This window comes from Hyposmocoma kahamanoa, unplaced genomic scaffold (genome assembly GCF_003589595.1).
Source record: "Hyposmocoma kahamanoa isolate Upper Pololo Valley unplaced genomic scaffold, ASM358959v1 192, whole genome shotgun sequence".
Lineage (NCBI taxonomy): Eukaryota > Metazoa > Arthropoda > Insecta > Lepidoptera > Cosmopterigidae > Hyposmocoma > Hyposmocoma kahamanoa.
Genome location: NW_020653719.1, coordinates 867,177 through 887,518, shown reverse-complemented (window position 1 = coordinate 887,518; position 20,342 = coordinate 867,177). Strand labels below are relative to the sequence as shown.

Sequence of the window (20,342 nt, the reverse complement as noted above, 5' to 3'; positions counted from 1 at the left end):
ATGTGATTCCGATTGTTTTGTAAATTTAATTTAAAAAATTAGATGTTTTGCTGTTTTTCCCACAACACCGAATGGAGCAGCCCCCCATAATTAGAAATATTATCTTCATTACAATAAATATAGAATATTTTTGGAATATACGGAAACGTACACACAGGTTAGTTGTTGGCGCTGTACTATTTCAGTTTTCTAATTTGTGATTTCAGTGCAAACGAGAGTTGATATTTAAAAGTGATATAATGCCCATTTGCCTGATGAGTCGCCAGAGATGGATGACCCTTATTTCGTCTCTATTTCTAGTATATTGTATACTCGATGATAAAACAAAATTTTGTTTGATTAAGTAAAATACTTTGGTGGTTCAATGTGTTGTATGCAAGTATACTTACTAGTTTTAGGAGTAAGATAGACTGATATAGCAGTAATTGGTTCTTGATTAGGGTCCTTGTATAACTGTGTTACCAGCAAATCGTTGTCCTTCATACGGAGCGGAAATTTCTGCATGTCTGTCGACAAAGGATACTTCATATGAGTTAACACATTAAGTTTTCGCGATCCGATTGAAGGTCTGTTCAAATTTATGCAAAAGTCCAGAAGACGGGCTATTCATAAGTTATAATCAGGGTTCATTGCAAACCAGCGCCACAATCAATTATTGCTGTGGCATAAGCTGAATGAAGTCCTTTTGCGTTCGCCACAATCGCACAAATTACAGTACAACGTTTGTAGTTGTTATATATACTTTTTTTCTTTTGTTTGTTTTGTCTTATTTTATTTTAATTTTTGTATTTTTTTATTAATTCTTTTTATTTTGTTTTGCTTATTTAAGTGTTTTATCATTTTTTTTGTATCTGTGTTGTGGCGTTGCAATAAATGTCTATTTTATATTAAACTCTTAATGAATAGAAATATGTAAATATAATAAGAATAGAATAATGTATAATAATAGAATAGAAAGGACTTACTAATTCTCTTAGTTACTTAAATTAGTGTCAGTGTGGAAGAAGTGTAGTTTTTCAAGCTAGTAGGTATGGTAGTAAAGAGTAAAAATCAAGTAAGAAACCGCTGGATGAAGGGACCAACTGCAAGAATTTGAATTGCAAATGCAAAACACATCGCAGGCGACTGAGTCCGATGGAGATTTAACAATGTAGAATGTATATTAAACAGGTAACGTAAATAGGAAAATATACCCAAGAAACAGTAGAAAACGCATAAAGATAATTAAAATTGATTATGAATACGAAGATCGAACACACAGAAAAATTTTTTCATCGTCGACCCGGTGGCAGTTGAACCCAAGTCCATACTGCATAGTAGTATTGCTCTAATCATTTGAGCCATGGATCCAGTTACCGAGTCGTCGAAATTCTCCTAATAATAGTAATAAATTAATAATATCCCACCGAAGATAGTAATTGCACTCTTTTTTTTTTGACATTGTATTTCATATTGAAGTAGCACATATGTATATGAAAATAGCCTTTAGAAGCATTGGAACACGTTTTGTATTAGTAATGGAACAAATAAATTAGGATTTTGAGAGTTTTAACTCTAAATTTGTTGTTGCGCGCAGCTTAATGCCTATCATAAACCTCAGCAATTGAAGGATCGACAAGAGCGAGAGCTCTTGCTAGACAATCATACCGATCTGGCTTGAAAAACAATACTCATGTCACACGCATACTCGTGTAACGATAATTGACAGATATGCTTTAAATTTGTCTTCTACGTCTGAAAAAAAATTTTCAGCTATTCTTATTACTGTACATGGCGTGTCAATTTTAATTCATCAATAACAAGAAGCTGGCACAACGTGTGAGAGCGGGTTGATCCCATGATGCAGAATTTGTTTTAGTTTGAACTGTGCTGTACAAACTTTTACGAAATAGACGTTTACTGTTATCATTGATACGAACATCGAACTCAAAAAAGAAATTTCTTCGGTGTAACTGATCTCGCACCAGTGTCTGTTACCATACCGGGGCAACCGATGTTAACCAACTGAGCTACTAAACCGAGTACTTATCTATGTGAATTTCTTTATATGTTTGTTATAACCACGGAAGAAAAAAAACAGTGGAAGCGCCTTAAGCCTCGATGACTATCAGAACCGATGTCCCCAAAACTCTCACTTTCACTATGATATCTTTATAATGATTAGTCGTAGTTTCTAATTTAAAAGGATGTAACAAATTCTGGACTGTTAATATTATTTAAACTTTACCCAGCTGGCATATCGTTGAAAATTCAATAACGATTTTATATTAAAATTTCAAAGTTCAATATCTATTATTGCAAGTTACGACGTTTCGATTTTATATTGCAATTTCATTCAATGTGCTATCTAGCGGTAATTGCTGGAAGACGACGAACGCATAACGCCTATTAATTTTCTCCCAAAAAAAGTCGATTATATTGCAGCGGTATAAGGTTCACTTCCGTTTTTTATTTATAACAAAAAATGTACTACGAAAAACAGATTTTTATTTCGAAAATTTATTTTAAAAAATCTGTGCTCTTTGTATCAATAATAATACCCAATTTGTAGAGTATTTAAAAAATATATACATATAGCAGTAAAACATGTTATTCAATAAATAAATATACGTTTACTATTTCTAAATAATACTTTGCCATAAATAAACTAAATAAGTTACAATAATAGCTGAAAAAAAATTACTTAAGAAAGCCTTAAGTTAATCTAAACTAAGACCTGGCAGAAAAGAACAAGACTTGCCAGTGTGTTGCGTTCGCTTCGCGGCGTAGTTTGGCGCATAACCTAAACCATGAGAAAACTTCGATTAGGGAATTATTCAGAAGCTGTGTAACGCCCTGAATAAACACAATATTTATCCAAGAATCATTCTATAATTAAACACAAAAAAATCAACAGAAGATAAAAAAAAATTATTAAGACTATTATCACGCAGTCAAAAACTTAACTGTGTAGGGCGCTTTCTAATTAAGGGCTCGTAGAAGCGCTGCAGTGGCGCGAATGTGGCGCGGTACGCGCATCTGTAGCGGTTCAGTATTTTTAGTTCACTAACTGTGTCTGCAAAAGTGGCGCGCGCGTGTAACGAGGACAGAGCCGCTGCAAGTGCGCTTTTAAATATTGTAATAAAGTTAGTTGTTTAGTAGTGCCGCGATTGCAGCGACGTTATACACTTTACACTTACACTTTGGAACGTTTTTATCATTAGCAGCATAGAATTGAAATTAAATCGTTAATGTCAAATTTGACTAAGTCTTCAAGCGAATTTTTAAAGGACAAATTGTTTGATATACCAATACAGAGTGTTAAAAGGTATTCGATTAATTAATTAAACCTAACCTTGTATACATAATAAGTAACAGTGAAATTTCGGTTACTCGTCGTAAGACACGGAGTCAACGTTCTTGTAGAACTATTTATTTTATTTATTATTTAAATGCGAGATTATTTTTTTAATCGACTAGTCCAAGCATAGAAATAAAAGGAGAAAAGTTAGACCTTGTTAATAAAGCAGTCTTCTTGGGAGTGACCTTAGATAGTAAACTTCAGTGGTTTTCACATATATCGTCCCTGGATAGCAGATTAAGCTCCGCTGCATACGCAGTCCGCAGAATACGTGAGCTTACCGATGTTAGTACTGCTAGACTAGTTTACTTTAGTTACTTCCATAGTATAATGTCCTACGGGATTCTCATGTGGGGTAAAGCGGCAGATATTCAAACCATATTTGTATTGCAAAAACGAGCGATTCGTTCTGTGTACCATCTAGGCTCTCGGGTATCTCTCAGAGAAAAGTTTAAGGAGACTGGTATCATGACTGTGGCATCACAGTACATTTACTCAAATATTTTATATGCCCGTAAAAATATACATAATTTCAATAAGAAAGAAGATATCCATAATATTAACCTTAGAGCTAAGTCCAAACTCATGGTACCACGATTTCGTTTAACCAAGGTAAACAACTCTTTTATGGGGAACTGTATACGTTTTTACAATAAGATTCCGGAGCATATATTAAGTTTATCATTTCCTAAGTTTAAAAACTACATTAAAAATATTTTGACCGAAAAATCATATTACAAAATTGAAGACTACGTTTTAGATAAAGATGTATGGAAAGACGACATGGCTCCAGAATCCACACAAATTTGATTCAAAGTGTATTCCATAGCATTTAAGTTTATTTGAAAAGAGCAATCCCTAGAGTTTCTTGCTCGTTCTTCTCAGGGAGGTCAGCGTGGTGAACGAGCAGTAGCTTAAATGTGACGTTTTTAAGTGTAAATTTATTTTACCTATGGAATAAATAATCTTTGACTTTGACTTGTGTGGAAACAGTTGGTTACATCCGGCACTAAAAATAATCCCAGAATAGAGCCAAACAATGAAATATTATATATATAATAGAAAATACTTATATACATAATATACAAATGAGACCATTTGCCTGTCAGGTATAAAAAAAAAAAAAAAAAAAAAGACCAACAACAGTCATATAAGTTAATGCCATTATTTGAAATTTAAAAAAAAAATTAAGCTGGCAACGAACTTATTAAAGGGGCAAATAGAGGATGAAAGTTTGTATTGGAGAACCAATAAAAGTATCAAAATTAGTACAGCACAGTGGGGCGGCACTCGAAGTACTTATTGCACGCAAACGAAGTCGTGGGCACCAGCTAGTGAAAAATAAAATAGCGCTAAACAGCATCTGAACAACCCCCTTACCGTCGTAACTTACCTATATAATTAATAGCTCCTGTCGCAGTGCCAAGCAATAGGAACGATCCAGCAGTATCATAAGTAGTAAGATGGGCCACATCCTGTGTTTGCCAGTGCTGCGTGCTAGTGTGCCAGACACCGGCTTTGCTACGGGTTCCGGCACCGCTTAAGGCGACAAGTTGGGGACCTACGAAGAGTAAGTGTTCCACTCGAACACCGAGGTTGAAGGTTCCTGAAAGGGTTTTATCCTTGTAAACAACATTTAACTGGATGATTTTGTTATCGAACGCTAATATTCACAATAACGATAAATTAGGATAAAGATTAATTTATTTCATTATAACTTAATCTAATTCAAGTAAAACAAACGCAAAAGATAGCTGTGATAATAACATTAAATAATCTCAGTATAGAGTACTAAAAAATCAACCTCAAAAAGTCATGGAATTACATTTATTTGCCAACTTGTATTGAAATTGGTTAAAGGAAAGTGCACGAAACCGGATTCATATCCAAGTTTGCCACCCTTAGAGGTGAAATATTTTTTATAATTCTTCAAATTTAAATCGGACCACTACTAAGGTACCCTCTTTGCAACAAAAAATAAACATAACTTCGTTTAGAAAGACAATATCCATAATATTAACCTTAGAACTAAGTCCATGGTACCACGTTTTCGTTTAACTAAGGTAAACGATTCTTTTATGGGGAACTGTATACGTTTTTACAATAAGATTCCGGAGCATATATTAAGTTTACCAGTTCCTAAGTTTAAAACTTACATTAAAAGTATTTTAATTGAAAAGTTATGACTTTTATAATATGACTTTTTTAATATGTTACAAAATTGTAGACTACGTGTTACATAAAGATGTATGGAAAGACAGCGTGAATCTAGATTCAACGCAAATATGATTCAAAATGTATTTTATAGCACTTAAGTTTATTTGAAAAGAGCAATCCCTCGAGTTTCTAGCTTATTCTTCTCAGGGAGGTCAGCGTAGCGAACCAGCAGTAGCTTAAAAAATGACGTTTTCAAGTGTAAAAATTTTACCTATGGAATGAATGATTATTTGACTTTGACTAAAGAATCATCAAAATCGACTCACAAATTTTATCGCGTAACATACATACAAAAAAAACAGTCGAATTGAGAACCTCTTCCTTTTTTAAAGTCGGTTAAAAAGGAACCTTAATTCTATAATAATGAACCTTCTTATGAGGGTTAATTATTATACAATTATTAGAACTTAATAGTGTAGTTGCGATAAGTGATTCACGTGATTAATTGTGTCAATAGATAGCGAAATTCAAAGATTTTTAGGTAAAATTCAGTGAATTCGTAATATGTTTATTGGTTAAAATGGCACAAAAGTCAATCAAGATTAGGCACTAGTATTTTTTCCTTGTACATTACCGGTTGGATTATTATATTGGATTATTGGAGATATTGGATTTGTAAAGGGAATAAAATTATTTGTACATAACTAAGTAGGTTATGTAGCGGTATTTGCTATACCTCGTACATTACCGGTCCGCCATAATGGTTTTGTAAAGGGAACAAACATTCCTACTACATTATCTGCATTTGTAGCAGGAATAATTTTTCAGTGCTGGTAATGTAGGCTGGTTATGTTCGTGGAAAAATTCAAGTTTTACTACGAGCATTAACTTCGTGACTATTTGAGTGAGTTCTGGAATACGATCTTTCGATTGACACGCAAAATAGGCGCCTGCTGGGGGCCTAATGTGAGCTCTTATTTCCACGCAGTTTACACCGTAAAGTAAACTATCTTCTAATTTCGTATTATGAACTGGTAATACCAGCCAGTCAGCGGTCTCGTGACTCTAGGCTGTCTTCTGCCCGAAGTTTGGCTGGCAATGTCGATTTACAAATGTTATTTTGACATTAAGTAACAGCAGTAAACCATTCAGTTTCGTGTCTTGGGGGCCTAATATAAACTCTTATTTCCACGCAGTTTACGCTGTAAACTGCCTTGTAATTTCATCTTACGAACTAGTAATACCAGCCAGTCAGCAGACACGTGAGACTAGGCTGTCTTCTGCTCGAAGTTTGGCTGGCAATATAGTACTACCTTAGACGATGGAAACCAAAGGATATGTCATATTGACAAAGGTATATAACTCAGACGTTATATGTATATGATGCATTTCGACGTTGAAAACATAAACATTTTATTGTCCTTGTTTAACTACTGCGTGCCGTCGTAAATCAAAAGAGATAGCATTAGAGAGATAGTGTTGTTCTGGTAAGCAGACATTTTATCGATATTCTGTTATTAAAACAATTCACTACGAGGTTTTTATTTTTTCATAATTATTATTTTTATTTTTGTAATTTACGTACAAATGAAAAAGGAAAGAAAGAATGGTTGGAAATTATAGGACTGCCGAACATAAACATTGGATCAAATACCATTTTCGTTTGTTCGGTCCATTTTGAAGAGTAAAATTTTAATAGAACTTTGAATTACATGATAATGCAAAAGATGATGTAAAGATGTAAAATTATATCTTGATTTTAATAATTCTTGGCAAATTAAATTTGTAACTCCTGACATTTTTATTGTTGTAGTAGTTTAATATATGATTGTTTAAGATGCGAAACATGTTTGTACTGGCACTGCCTTTTGTTACATCTTCTGTTACACGTAATTAAGCGAATAAACGTGTTATTAATATGATATGTGATGTTATGTTTATCGATAATATTACTACTATTACATCAGTAATTTTATTTATTTCGAAAATTAAAAGGAAGTGTTAAATATTCACCTAAATCAAAATCACTGATATTTATTCTATACCAATGCATAAATACAAAACAGCTTACACTATTTGGAAACCTTTTAAAATTTATTTTTAATATCAATCTTGAGATTGGAAATGCGTAGGGATGTCCAGATTTAGATTACAATTTTTTTATATTTTTTTAATATCCTCTCAAATTCCATTTTTTTCTGTGCAAATTCACTTTTCGTAATACATGAGCATTTAAAAATGCTTCAAAATCTCATATGACATTTCCGGATATTCCCATATTTATGACATAAAACATTCCCAAGTGGAATATTGACATACTTTAATTAAACTTTCATTAATCATGCTTTGATTACAATAAACTATACAAATTACAAACATGAAAAACAGTTTTAACTTTCAAGCCATACATTTGCAAGTCGATATTGACTTATCTATGATTATGGTACAACACAGAAGGAAACCACAAGTTAAACTTTCCTACGTGAAACATGAATATAATATGTATTGAGCATTGAGTAGAGTTCTAGAATACGATCCTTAGTGTCCTTCACTTGCTCAAGTTTCAATACGAGCACTCGCGCCAAACTACAACTTTGCAGCCTTGCATAATAAATAACTATTATATTCTTTTTTTTAAATATACATTTTTTTATTTTTTTTTAAATTAAAATTTAAATAAATTAGTTTTGTTTGGGGTATTGTTTCGTAATTATACATATTATATTCATGTTTCACGTAGGAAAGTTTAACTTGTGTTTTCCTTCTGTTTTGTTTAGTTTTTTTCTTTTGTGGTGTCATTTGTGGTAAATAAATAAATGTAATTTCTAACTTTTAAATAAATATAACAGTAAGTTCCTAACGACGTATGCCACTCACCAATTAAAGTTCTTCGAATAGGTTCACTGTGCGTAGAAAATGCCCATAACCGCACCAGTGGACCACTTGCTATACCCAACATGACGTCAGTGCCCGATGAATTGTTCCCGCTCGAGTTAGCGCCACCCCCACTTGTTTTAGCGTTCAAGGCTATCCTCTCTATCACGGAGTCTTGTACAGGAGATTGAAACACTACATACCAACCACATGAATCTGTTAATCTGAAAAGTTATAGGCTATTTAGCGTGAGGTCTTTAGAAACTAAAGCTAAGAAAGAACTCACGGAACGGTAACCGCCCGCGCCCGCCGTTATTGCTGTACCACGCCTTCCGTAAATTTAGATATATATGTAAAATTTAGTAGCACACTTCACGACGCGTTTTATGCTAGTGGCGCAGACGGTTGCTCGCGGTAGCCGCAGCATCTGCGGGGTACTAGCAGGACCGCGCGGGCGGTTATCATTGCACTCTGTGGTCGGTTCGTCGGCGACGATCTCGATCGATCGTAAATAACTGCGTGACTTACGATCATCTCCCGCCACGTTTACGGTTCTTTCCGCAACCGCGGCAGATACGTGACGACACAAACCCGCGGTGTCGTTAGTATTGAAATAAAACAGCTATCCCGCAGCCGCATCGGGAGGGTGCAAAACCACTTCGTGAGTTCTTAGCCTAAATAAAGTGTCAACGTTATGAAACTAACCAATCATGTACCACCTGATTTGAACTATTTCATTTTATTGCTTTTAAATAATACAAATTCTGCCGTCAACTAAAACGGCTAAGTGACAAATGGTCAAATATCTGTTTTAAATAGAAAACGATAGAGCACACAATTCTCTTTTAAAAATATTTAAAATGAGTTAACGTGTTCTACTCATCGGAACTTACCCTAACGATGCATAGCTGAAATATCATTAAACAATTTTAATATCCTAAAACTGGGTTGTGGTTTTTTAAGATATCTCAAAAACGATATCTCCGCATTTTAGTTAGAGGACGGCAGAATTGATACATTGACAAGTTAATCGGGAACGTTGGTGTTGGAAGAGAACAATTAGTGTTAAGAAAAAAGGTTTTATTGATGTTATTATCACACTGTAATTATAAAATCAAACTCAAATAATCTTTATTTCATAGGTAAGTAAATTTAAACACTTCAAATAGTCACATTTATCAAACTCTACTATTTATTCGTAAGGCACATTTGACAAATAAAACGACTGAGCAAGAAACTATGGGATGCTCTTTGCAAATAAATCATTTACATCTGCACATATTAATCATTTACAGTTAGGAAAGGGCCCGTCACGGACACAGAACGTTGGTTTGTTGGAAAAAACAAATATACGTGATTTAAATCCGGAAAAATAGTTTCATTTCCTATGTCATAATATCGATAATCAAACAACACGCTACTATAACATACAATAAAAATTATAAGTGGGGAAAAATGAGTTTTTTTACGATAGTTTTCCGAATATTGGTTTGTTGCTCCAGTACAGGGTATTCCCTCGTCAAACCAGTAGGGTTAGCACGACGGTTGCGCGAGAGCGACATAAAACATGAAAAAAATATCTACGCGAGAATAGCAGTATCTCGCGCTTTAAGTCGCTCTCGCGCAAGTCGTGCGCTTACCGTGCTAACCCTACATATGTGGTAGTCAGGGCCATTATTATCATTGATATTAGCGGACTTTACACAGACACTCGCGCGTGATACAGCAATCTTGCGCGAATGAGTGCAAAGACGTTGGAAGGAAAATGGAAAGACCGCGCGCGTACGCTCATCAGCCGCGCGCGCAATCGCGAACTTCAACACGCGCCAGTTTCATTTATACGCACCAGCCTTTATACGCACGCTTTTTCAGTTGTAACGAAAACGAACACGAACAATCGCGCGCGAAAGTCCATTATACTACGTCCATCCATTTTTTAACCTTTGGCAACTCGAATTCCAATCAATTAGTGATGTGTTTGCGATTCAATTTTTTTTATAACAATCGATTTTATTTATAAAGAAGTGAGTGAATGAATGAATGTGAGCGGCTTTAAAAAAGAAGATATTGTCTGTATGGGATCGTGATGTTGCTTTTGACAATTTGTGTACTCAATTAATAATTAATGTTAATGAGGATTCAAGTGATGATTTCCGTTCATATGAAGAAAAATCCGACGATTCATTATAATAAACATAAATAAGAATTTATTATAATTATTTATAAGTCATTTAATTTCATTATAATTTACTAGACAGGTACCTAAATTTATCAACTTAAATAATCTTCGTTACATAATCTCTTGTCTCGATAAAATATCGGAGATAAAGGGCAATTCGCTTCACCAAAATTAAAAATATAAGAGACCAGGAAGTATTGATTTTTTTTTCTATGGTTGTAGGTCCATAATTACGGAACTTCGGAGGCATGCATATGTCAAAAGTTAAATAAATGGTCGTACAGATTTTTTAAGCTATACTTCAGCTTAAAAAATCTGAAACAGGTAATCGCGCACAATTCTCGCGTGCAATCCCGTACCCTCCTGATCACGCGCGATTGAGTGACGGTGTAAGGGGGCTATTGTGAACACATTTGAAAATGGTAAAATTAAAGCAAGTACGCTTGCATGTTTGAAGTGATTATGTGAAGGAAAACAATATTTTACCTGTATCCAGTAACAAAGTGAGAATACGCAACTGCTATCCAATTGTGATGTGCTTTTATTATTTGAACCTTCATTGTGTCTGTCCACGCATTGACTGCAATATAAAAATGGAAAATATAATGTAATTTCCTGGTACACCTTGCATTGTGAGGGAATGAAAATACATTTTTGTAATATTTAATATTTTCTATTTAGTATTTTCTTAATTGGTTTTGATGCAAAATTATTAAGTGTTCCAGAAAATACTTCTTATATTTTTGGGATGGACGCCCAGCTAACCATACTTTGTCAGTACATGCATAAAAGGTACATTACACGATGGATATTATGTAATAAAGAGTCCATATAACACCACCACTTTAAACCCTATGCAGAAGTACAAATATTCCAAAAATTAAGACACATTGGAAATAATAACAAGTCAAGCACTACGCGCAGTGTGTCAATACGACAATCCCAACTTAACGGCGTATCGTAAATTTCAGGTTAGTTTTCTCTACATAATCTCGGTGGCAATCTTTAATATTTAAATATTCTAGAATATCATCATGAAGTATTACTTATTATTCGATTGTAGTGTCCTGAAATATTTTTTTTATATTTCACAATACTTAATAATAAAAACTGCCACCGAAATAAGGTGGAGAAAACTCACCTGAATTAGCCATTAATAATATTATCTAAATATCACCAATGTCTATACGCGACAGCCAATCTTCTATCAGCATCTCTACCATGATTATACTGTGACAGTAAATATTTCACAATTTTATATGGCCAATTGTACAGCGCCCTCTAGTGGTCCCCAAAAACAGTACTAAAAAAACCGACCTCCCCTAGCCTTAGAGGTGGAATATTTTCTTGAAATTCCACATTCACAGGACCACATCTGAGGTACCCCTCTTTCCAACAAGAAAAGAATCATCAAAATCGGTTCACAAATTTTGTGTTTTCGCGAAACATACAAACAAAAAGCATACAGTCGAATTGAGAACCTCCTCCTTTTTTGAAGTCGGTTAAAAAGAAGCAACATTTTACATACAAACATTATACGCGGTCGCTTGAAATAAAAGTGACTACATGGTAAAGGTACAGGTATAATAGTGTCTAGTAGTATGTCTACTAAATTTACATATGTCTTAAACGAATTAAGTTGATAAGACACTCTTGGCACAACGTATTAAGTGTCTTTTCCATTGCAAGCATTGGTTTAAAAGTCCTTTATTTTAATGCAAGTGGACATCAGGGTTAAGTAATTTTAATAACATACAAATAAAAATAAAACATTATTTTAGTATGGTAATAAAAATTGCTGAAATTAAAGTATCAATCTTAAAATAATAAAATAAAGTTTAAATTTGAACATACTTTCAGGGGGTCGCAGCACTTTATGGCAGTCCGTATTTCCGAGAGAGGCTGCTCTAGAGTGGCCTCTACCACATCGACTGAAAACAAGCCATTGGCGGTTAGTGCTTTGTGTGTCGAGGTCACGAGGTCGACTCCAGTAGGCGTAGCAAAAACGGGCTCGACTTGCGCGAGATACTGCTATTCTCGTATTGAGACCTCGCGCTTTATGTCGCTCTCGCGCAAGTCGTGCCTTATCGTGCTAGCCCTACAGGTAGGAAAAAATTAGGGAACCAACTTACTAAAACGGTTCTAGTCTGGATCATCTGGAGAAGTTGACTCAGAAGTTAAATTCGTCATTCTTATGCATATATTACAGGGAACTAGTAGGGCTAGCATGACAAGGGGCGACTTGCGCGAATACGACATAAAGTGCGAGATCTATATGCGAGAATAGCAGTATCTCGCACTTTTTGTCGTTCTGGCGTTAGCGCCCTATCGTGCTAGCGCCACTGATATTATAAAATAAATGTGTGAGACAAATAAATTTGTGTGACACATTTGTTTTTTAAAAACGCAAGTTCATTTGGGGGTAAAGATGAGTGTCATTGGCTGCATTTAAAACCACTCATGGGTGCACATGTGTATGTTTATACCTCAACTGATCCTGAGATGGTATCCTGCCAACTGTACGAAGGTCCAAAGATGAATTTCTAGAATGTGTTCTATTGGCTGAAGTATCTGTGTTTGACGCCGTGGAGTTCTTTCGTGAACAACTGTTGCCGTTTCTTCCATTACCGTTGTTTGGCAGTTGAGCGTTTACTGAAATGTTTTCATTTCTTTTTTAAACCATTATCGAAATACTTATACTTAAAACCAGATCATTTAAATTTGTATTAGGTTATACAAAATTCGTGGCCGGGTTATATTTACGTTAGTTTTGTCTACCTGATTTCGGTGGCAATTTTTGTTATTTAAGTATTTGAATATATTAAATAATATTTCAGGATATCACACTCAAATATTAAATAATATTTCATGATAATATTGTAGAATAACAGTCTGAAGGGTACAGTCACTGCGCTCGTCGCCCTGAGACATAAATTGACAAGTTCCATGTGCCTGGGATCTAATTCTAATTTAACCAGCCCCCTTATCTTTCAAATCGATACACAATAATGGTTGCATTACTGGTTGGTGGCAGTACTTCCCTCGACAAACTCTTTCACAAGGTGCCCTAATGCATCTCTAGTTCACTAATTGTGACTGCAAAAATGACGCGTGCGTTTCATTCCTGTATTATTCTATTCTTTGTGCGCGCGTGTCACGACAGCGACAGTGGCGCTGCAACTGCGCTTGTAAATATTATATGACCATTAGCAGTGGTGCGGCTGCAGCGTCAGAGAGGTACACTGCAGCGCTTTTTTTGGACGCGCACTAAACCACTCTCAGATAAGACCCGTACCCAGCTGTTGTTCATATCATATGGATTGAGAAAAAAAATGGTTTTCTTTAATCAACTACAGCTACATCCTGTATATAAAACAAATTACATTGAGGAAAATGGTATTTATGTAAACAATTATTTATAGTTTTCCTTAAGTATTTAGTATATTAAGTATATTAAGTATTCAGACCTTAATATTAATTCTTCCATTTTATAATAAATCTGATATTATTTATTATTTACATAGAAGAAAAATCCATGAACATTACAAACTCACAATGGGTATGTTTGACATAAATTTATCTTTTACGTGTAATCTCAAATTTTACGATTTCAGTATGTAAAATTTAGATTGCCAAACTGATGTAACCATGAAGAATTTTATTTTTTTGCAGCCATACTCTATGAATTGATTTAAAATTTAGACCGTTTTTGATAACGTCGAACAAACTACATACATGAAAAGACGAGAATCGTCTATTACATTAAATTGATACAGTTGTCAAACTTTTTATAGTTATCAACACATTTATAAATCCACCTTGTTCACAGTGACTTTATAATGTGTTTTTTTTAATTAATATCCATCACTTACTGTTTGATAATATGGCACATTTATAATGGGACTATGATTGTTTTACCACGCAAAGATAATATTTACTTTCGGTCACTAGGTTTACAAGTAACTGTGATATAAATTTGAAAAATATAAGTTAGAGTAAAAAATTTGTACCATTTATTTAATTTAGACAATGTAGTTAAATCACTGTTAACAATGCAATTTGGAAAACAAATTATAGATTTGTAAGGAAATGGTACATACATACAATAGGCCTTTATTTATAACTCATTTAAATTATGCTCTATTTACTCTAATTATTCTGTTATTTTAAAATACTAAATACTCCATTTCAATAAGAGTAACATACTTTTTCTCAGCCATTAAGGAAATGCTGTACATACTACAGAGAGGGTCACTATGGACAGAAGAACTGTTAATAGTGCAGAGCAGTATTATTTTAGAGAAAAATATAACCAATATAAGGTAATCCTAAATCAAGAAGTACAACTAATTTAAAAATAAAACAACTTACATTGTGGAGGCAGATATCCATAAAACAGCACATCCCCACATGAAGAATGATTCATCTCATCACAAAGCGCCAATCTCCTACTCAGTGGAGTGATGCCGAAGTAATCACATTCATGTCTCAACGCTCTTATATTTACGTTATTAAGGTCTATATCTCTTGTCCTGAGGAAGTTGAGGATAAGGCCAAATAAGTTTGGATCTCTGTCAATGAATATGGCTCCAGTTTCATCTCTGACTGTGGGTATCCTGCCACTTAATAGTGCTGTGAAGAATGTGTCTGGTACCCATGTCAAAGTATGCCAGGATGTAGCGAATCTATAAAACACAAATTAATGGTTATATTCTATTTAACATTGAGTTATTGTTACTCGCATTCACACAGTGTTGAGAGTACAGAGTTTGAAGCCTTGTTATTATTGTAATTCTCTAGCATATTTTGAAACTTAAGGACGAAAGGTATTTAGGGCGCCTTCAAATGAGGCGCCTATACAAGCGCTACTGTGGCACCATTACTAATTTTCATACAATATCTCATGTAATATTTAGAAGTGCAGTTGCAGCGCCACTGTCGTGACACGCGCGCTGCCACGCCACTGCAGCGCTTCTATAAACAAATGTGACCTTAAAGTAGTAGTTACGAAATTAAATTATCAAACTCTTCCAAGTAGAAGCTTACTTTTGCTATTTTACATAAACATAGTATAGTAAAATGTATGTATGTATGTATAACCAAAATGTTTATAAATACTTGTCTTGTAAACTTTGTAGTTTAGCTTTTTTAGCTCTTTCTTCCCTGAAGTATAGATTTATTACTCTTATCTAATTATTTTCATTGATTTAAATAACTTTGTAGATTAAATTTACTTTATCAATTTGAATTTATTGGTTGGATATTGTATTCTTTTTTTTTTCTTTTTTTTTTTATTCAAGACTATGTCAAGCCATATCAAATGTTATACTTCTGAAAGTAGTTCCGTAAGGAGGTACTTTCAGAAGTATAATATATATGCGATTTTCTCGCATATTCTATGTCAAAATAAACGACGCGATATCAAATTTCTAGGAGATACAAGGAGGAGTTCCGCAAGGTTCCGTTGTGGGGCCAACTCTGTACCTCATATATTCATCACATGTACCTGAGTCTGACAATGTAATGACAGCCACATTTGCTGATGACACAGCAGTTTTAAGCTCTGATACCAAACCTGACGAAGCGTCACGAAAATTACAAACGCACCTAGATAAGGTATATGCGTAGATGTCATCCTGGCGGATCAAGACAAGAGCAGTAAAACCCAAACATGTCACCTTTACCTTGAGACAAGAAGATTGTCCTCCAGTAAAGTTAGGCCTAGAAACTCTCCCACATAACAAAGTAGTAAAGTACCTTGGGTTATACATTGATCAGAAACTAACATGGAAGACCCACATCCAAAAGAAACGTGATAAACTCAATTACAGAATCAGGTACTTGGAGTGGCTACTGGGTAGAAGATCTAAAGTATCTCTAGAAAACAAACTAATTATCTACAAGGCAGTTCTGAAACCAATTTGAACCTATGGTATCGAGCTTGAGGAAACTGCTAGTTAGTCAAACATTGACATTCTGCAAAAATACCGAAACAATATTCTTAAGTAATTTACAAATGTTCCATGGTTCACTAAAATAGATAAGATCCACAAATATTTTAAAATGCCTACAATTATTGAGGAAATAACTAAGCTAACTAAGTCCTATAAAGAAAGAATAGCCACTCGTACTAAGCATTGTGTGTACCACCACGGACGAGAAGATGGAAGGGTAAACACATTTGGGATTCAATTAACAGAACTGAATACTTATCCACATAACGGCAACCCAGCGTGGGAAGAGTATGCCCAACATACAAAAATATATTAAAACATGAACTGCTTAAGGTTTCACATAAAACTGATTGCATGTTGGCAAAAAGATAAGAAAAAAAACATCTGAAAGGATCTAAAAGTATGCTAAAGTTTAATAAAATCTTAAGGTAAAAAATTAACTTATCTAAGTTTAACTTGGATTCATACATTAAATCACTTATTGTAAGGTGGTCGCATATTTTTAAGGTAAATAATATTGCGATAAGGAAATGTTCATGTTAAAAATTATTTCCAATTAGAAAACAATTTTTTTAGGACAGAAATTTAATTTACTGTGTCTTCTGAACTGCTATAAAAGATCCAATTATTTGCTTGAAACTGAATAAACGTCCGTAACAATTTGATAAATAGAGCATCGAACTGTACATCATAGCTATATACAACAATCATTTTGAACCGTTTAAGAGGCGTGGTACTAAGCTCAACACCATCTCATTTTAAGACACGATGCAACTAAAGACCAAAAGTTTACGATACCGTGTAAAGATTGAAAAATAGTAAATATATCACGTCTTTTTCCAGTGTCTTACTTACCTAGTTCCTCCTATGTTTAAATTAACGATTTCTTGATAATTGGACATTTGTTATTAAATAATAATTTTGTTAAACATGTATTATTAAAGGAGTTTTAATATATACAATCGAATTTATTTAAATTCTGAAACCAGCACAATCCGATAGCAAATATCCCAAGTAGTACCTGCAAACGTCAACAACAGCTGTCAAGAACATATCAGTGTTGCATGAGGTAAAATGTTTCAGCAACAGAAGGACGACATATTACAGTTTATCACCAAATCGCCAAACAATAGCGTTTAACAGTGACCTAAAAACAATGTGCTTTGTTGCATGATCTAAATGTTGTTGAAATGCCGGTACCCAAAGTCAAAAGATAGTTTGATTAGTACAAAATAAAAACAGAAAAGAATCAGATTTTTCCAGTTGTCATTTCACATGTTTCACGATGAATGCAACTATTATTTTTTTAATTCTGGCAACTGATTTTTATGAGAGACGTGTCCGTCACTTATTCATAAAAGTCAATTTTTGTAAAATCGAATTGTTGGAACTGATGTATGAAAATACATATTTCGTGAAAATTTAGACTAGCCGTTAATATAATCCAACTCAAAGATGCCGGCTGCCGCAGTTGGGAAGCCGGGGAGCAGTCCCACAAAGACGATGTTCAATAACATGACCGGCTTTAGCACGCTGATCACAGTGACCGTGTTGTCATTGGCTTGGTTGGCCGGTTTCGCATCCCGGCTTTTCGCTGTTATACGTTTCGAGAGCATTATTCACGAGTTTGATCCGTGGTAAGTGATAATACTTCTTATCAGAATCCTCTGACCATTTTGGTAACGTCATCATGTATTAGTTTAACCTCGGACATGTTTCAGGTTCAACTACCGGAGTACCGCTTATATGGTGGAGCATGGGTTTTACAACTTCTTGAACTGGTTCGACGAACGAGCATGGTACCCGCTGGGGCGTATAGTCGGGGGCACCGTTTACCCTGGACTTATGATTACATCAGGGACTATACATTGGGTTCTGCATGCCTTGAACATTCCTATCCATATCAGAGATATTTGTGTGTTCCTGGCTCCTGTATTCAGGTGGGATACTGCCTCCTAGCTACAGCTACATTGCACAGTCTTGGTTTCTTGAACTAAATGGTAATTTTTTCCTTTTAGTGGTTTAACAGCCATAGCAACCTACCTACTGACGTCTGAGCTATGGTCTCGTGGAGCTGGTCTATTTGCAGCTTGCTTCATAGCAATAATTCCTGGCTACAGCAGCCGCTCCGTAGCTGGCAGTTATGACAATGAGGGCATAGCCATCTTTGCTTTGCAATTCACCTACTATTTGTGGCTAAAGAGTGTGAAAACTGGATCAATTTTCTGGTCTGTCTGTACTGCACTGTCCTACTTTTACATGGTAAGATTCAATTATTGTCATTTTTATTTGAAATTATACTGCAACATTTATATGTACCTATCAAATTCTTAATCTTTATGAGGTACCTAGCAAAATGTAAGATTTATTTCCCTTCTCACAATTAAAATTGCACTTAAGAGTTTAAATGAGAACTGCATTATACTGTATAATACTTTTGCTTTGGTGTTATCATAATCATTACAATAGACCACATACTATTTGTAATCCTTAAATTTGTAATTTTTAATCACAAGTTTCTTACAAATATTGATTTTGGTGCATTCAAGAAGATTTAAGTTTTTGAGAATTCTATAAAATACAAAAATACCAATATTTTATAATTTAAACCATTACTATCTATATGTGCTTACTCCCCTGTAGGACTTCGTATGTGTACAGAATATCTATCAATATATCTATCAATGGCCCCACTGCATAAATGTGTACTAGGAAATGAAATTTTTTCCCATGGTCATGGTATGTGATTACCATGATCACCATGGGACCTGTAAAGGTTGGTTTGTTTGAAAAAAAAAAAAAAAAAACGAGATTCAGGTGTAAAAAATTGTTTCATTTCCTATGTGTAACAATCACAATGTTTGTTTGGTGGGATGTCAATATATTACCATTGATTAACATTTTTTCCTGTTATTGAACAATAATAGTACAGTATTGGAATATTTTCATTCCATTTAAAAGTTACAATTATTCATTTTTCTGGTTCTTAGGTGTCAGCATGGGGTGGCTACGTATTTATAATCAACCTGATCCCCCTGCATGTATTTGTGCTGCTTATCATGGGCCGGTTCTCTCAAAGATTGTTTGTCAGCTACACCATCTTTTACATCATCGGACTGCTGTGTTCGATGCAGATTCCATTTGTTGGATTCCAACCAATTCGGACTAGTGAGCATATGGCTGCTTCTGGTAAGTTGTTTATATAACAATCATTCTTCCATAGTTCATGGTTACCTATTGTATGCGCTAGCTTCTATGAATGCTGATGTAAAGTATGCTTTAATTTAAAAAAACTGTACACCTGGTTTTTTTTTATTCGGAGCAACAACATCTATTAATCACGATTTCTATTGAATATTTTTAGTTAAAGCTAGTTACCACCAATTACAGTTGTCCATATTTTCATTAAGAAATATTTAACTTATGGCAAAAGTAAGGTAAAACTAACACCTCAAAAAAAAAAACAAACACATACCGCCTATTATAATATGTATAGCAAAAAAAAAAGAAAAAAAAACAAAGCGATGTGCAGTGTGCAATCCTGATCTACAAAAAAGCGTGAATTAAAAAAGAATGTTAATAAATATATAGACTCGAAACAAGAATACTAAACCAATTCTGCAAATGATACACCCCACTGTATTCAAATTTAAATTTCAGTTTTTTTCAAATATTTTTTCAGGTAGTACTGTTTCAAATTTCCTTTCAAAAGTATACTTAGATCCTACAAATAGATCCAGTCCATAAAATTTTTGATTAAAAGCATGTGTGATTTGTGAGTATTATTCTCCAAAGATCCCACCATCATTGGAACCATTAATGAAATGTATACATTATG

General features: G+C 34.3%; 2 protein-coding genes across 5 annotated transcripts in view; one reads left to right on the top strand and one right to left on the bottom strand.

Annotated features, from left to right (window-relative positions):
- The window catches only part of LOC113226520 (BTB/POZ domain-containing protein KCTD3), a 28,338-nt gene extending 10,917 nt beyond the window's left edge, over positions 1-17,421 (bottom strand). The window contains exons 1-8 of the mRNA XM_026459168.1: positions 17,360-17,421; positions 14,922-15,235; positions 13,037-13,202; positions 12,405-12,481; positions 11,037-11,130; positions 8,375-8,595; positions 4,734-4,946; positions 390-506 (exon numbers count right to left, since the gene is read on the bottom strand). Coding sequence (XP_026314953.1) covers positions 390-506; positions 4,734-4,946; positions 8,375-8,595; positions 11,037-11,130; positions 12,405-12,481; positions 13,037-13,202; positions 14,922-15,235; positions 17,360-17,406 — 1,249 coding nt within the window. The 5' untranslated portion in view covers positions 17,407-17,421. The remainder of the gene's footprint in view (positions 1-389; positions 507-4,733; positions 4,947-8,374; positions 8,596-11,036; positions 11,131-12,404; positions 12,482-13,036; positions 13,203-14,921; positions 15,236-17,359) is intronic.
- A 442-nt stretch (positions 17,422-17,863) lies between these two features.
- The window catches only part of LOC113226515 (dolichyl-diphosphooligosaccharide--protein glycosyltransferase subunit STT3B), a 30,020-nt gene continuing 27,541 nt past the window's right edge, over positions 17,864-20,342 (top strand). The window contains exons 1-4 of one of the 4 annotated variants that reach the window (XM_026459161.1): positions 17,864-18,141; positions 18,226-18,444; positions 18,523-18,615; positions 19,509-19,693. In XM_026459161.1, the coding sequence (XP_026314946.1) occupies positions 17,960-18,141; positions 18,226-18,444; positions 18,523-18,615; positions 19,509-19,693 (679 nt within the window). In that variant the 5' untranslated portion in view covers positions 17,864-17,959. Of the gene's footprint in view, positions 18,142-18,225; positions 18,445-18,522; positions 18,767-19,494; positions 19,694-20,342 lie in introns of all 4 variants that reach the window. The other 3 variants (XM_026459158.1, XM_026459159.1, XM_026459160.1) reach the window with 3 other exon arrangements.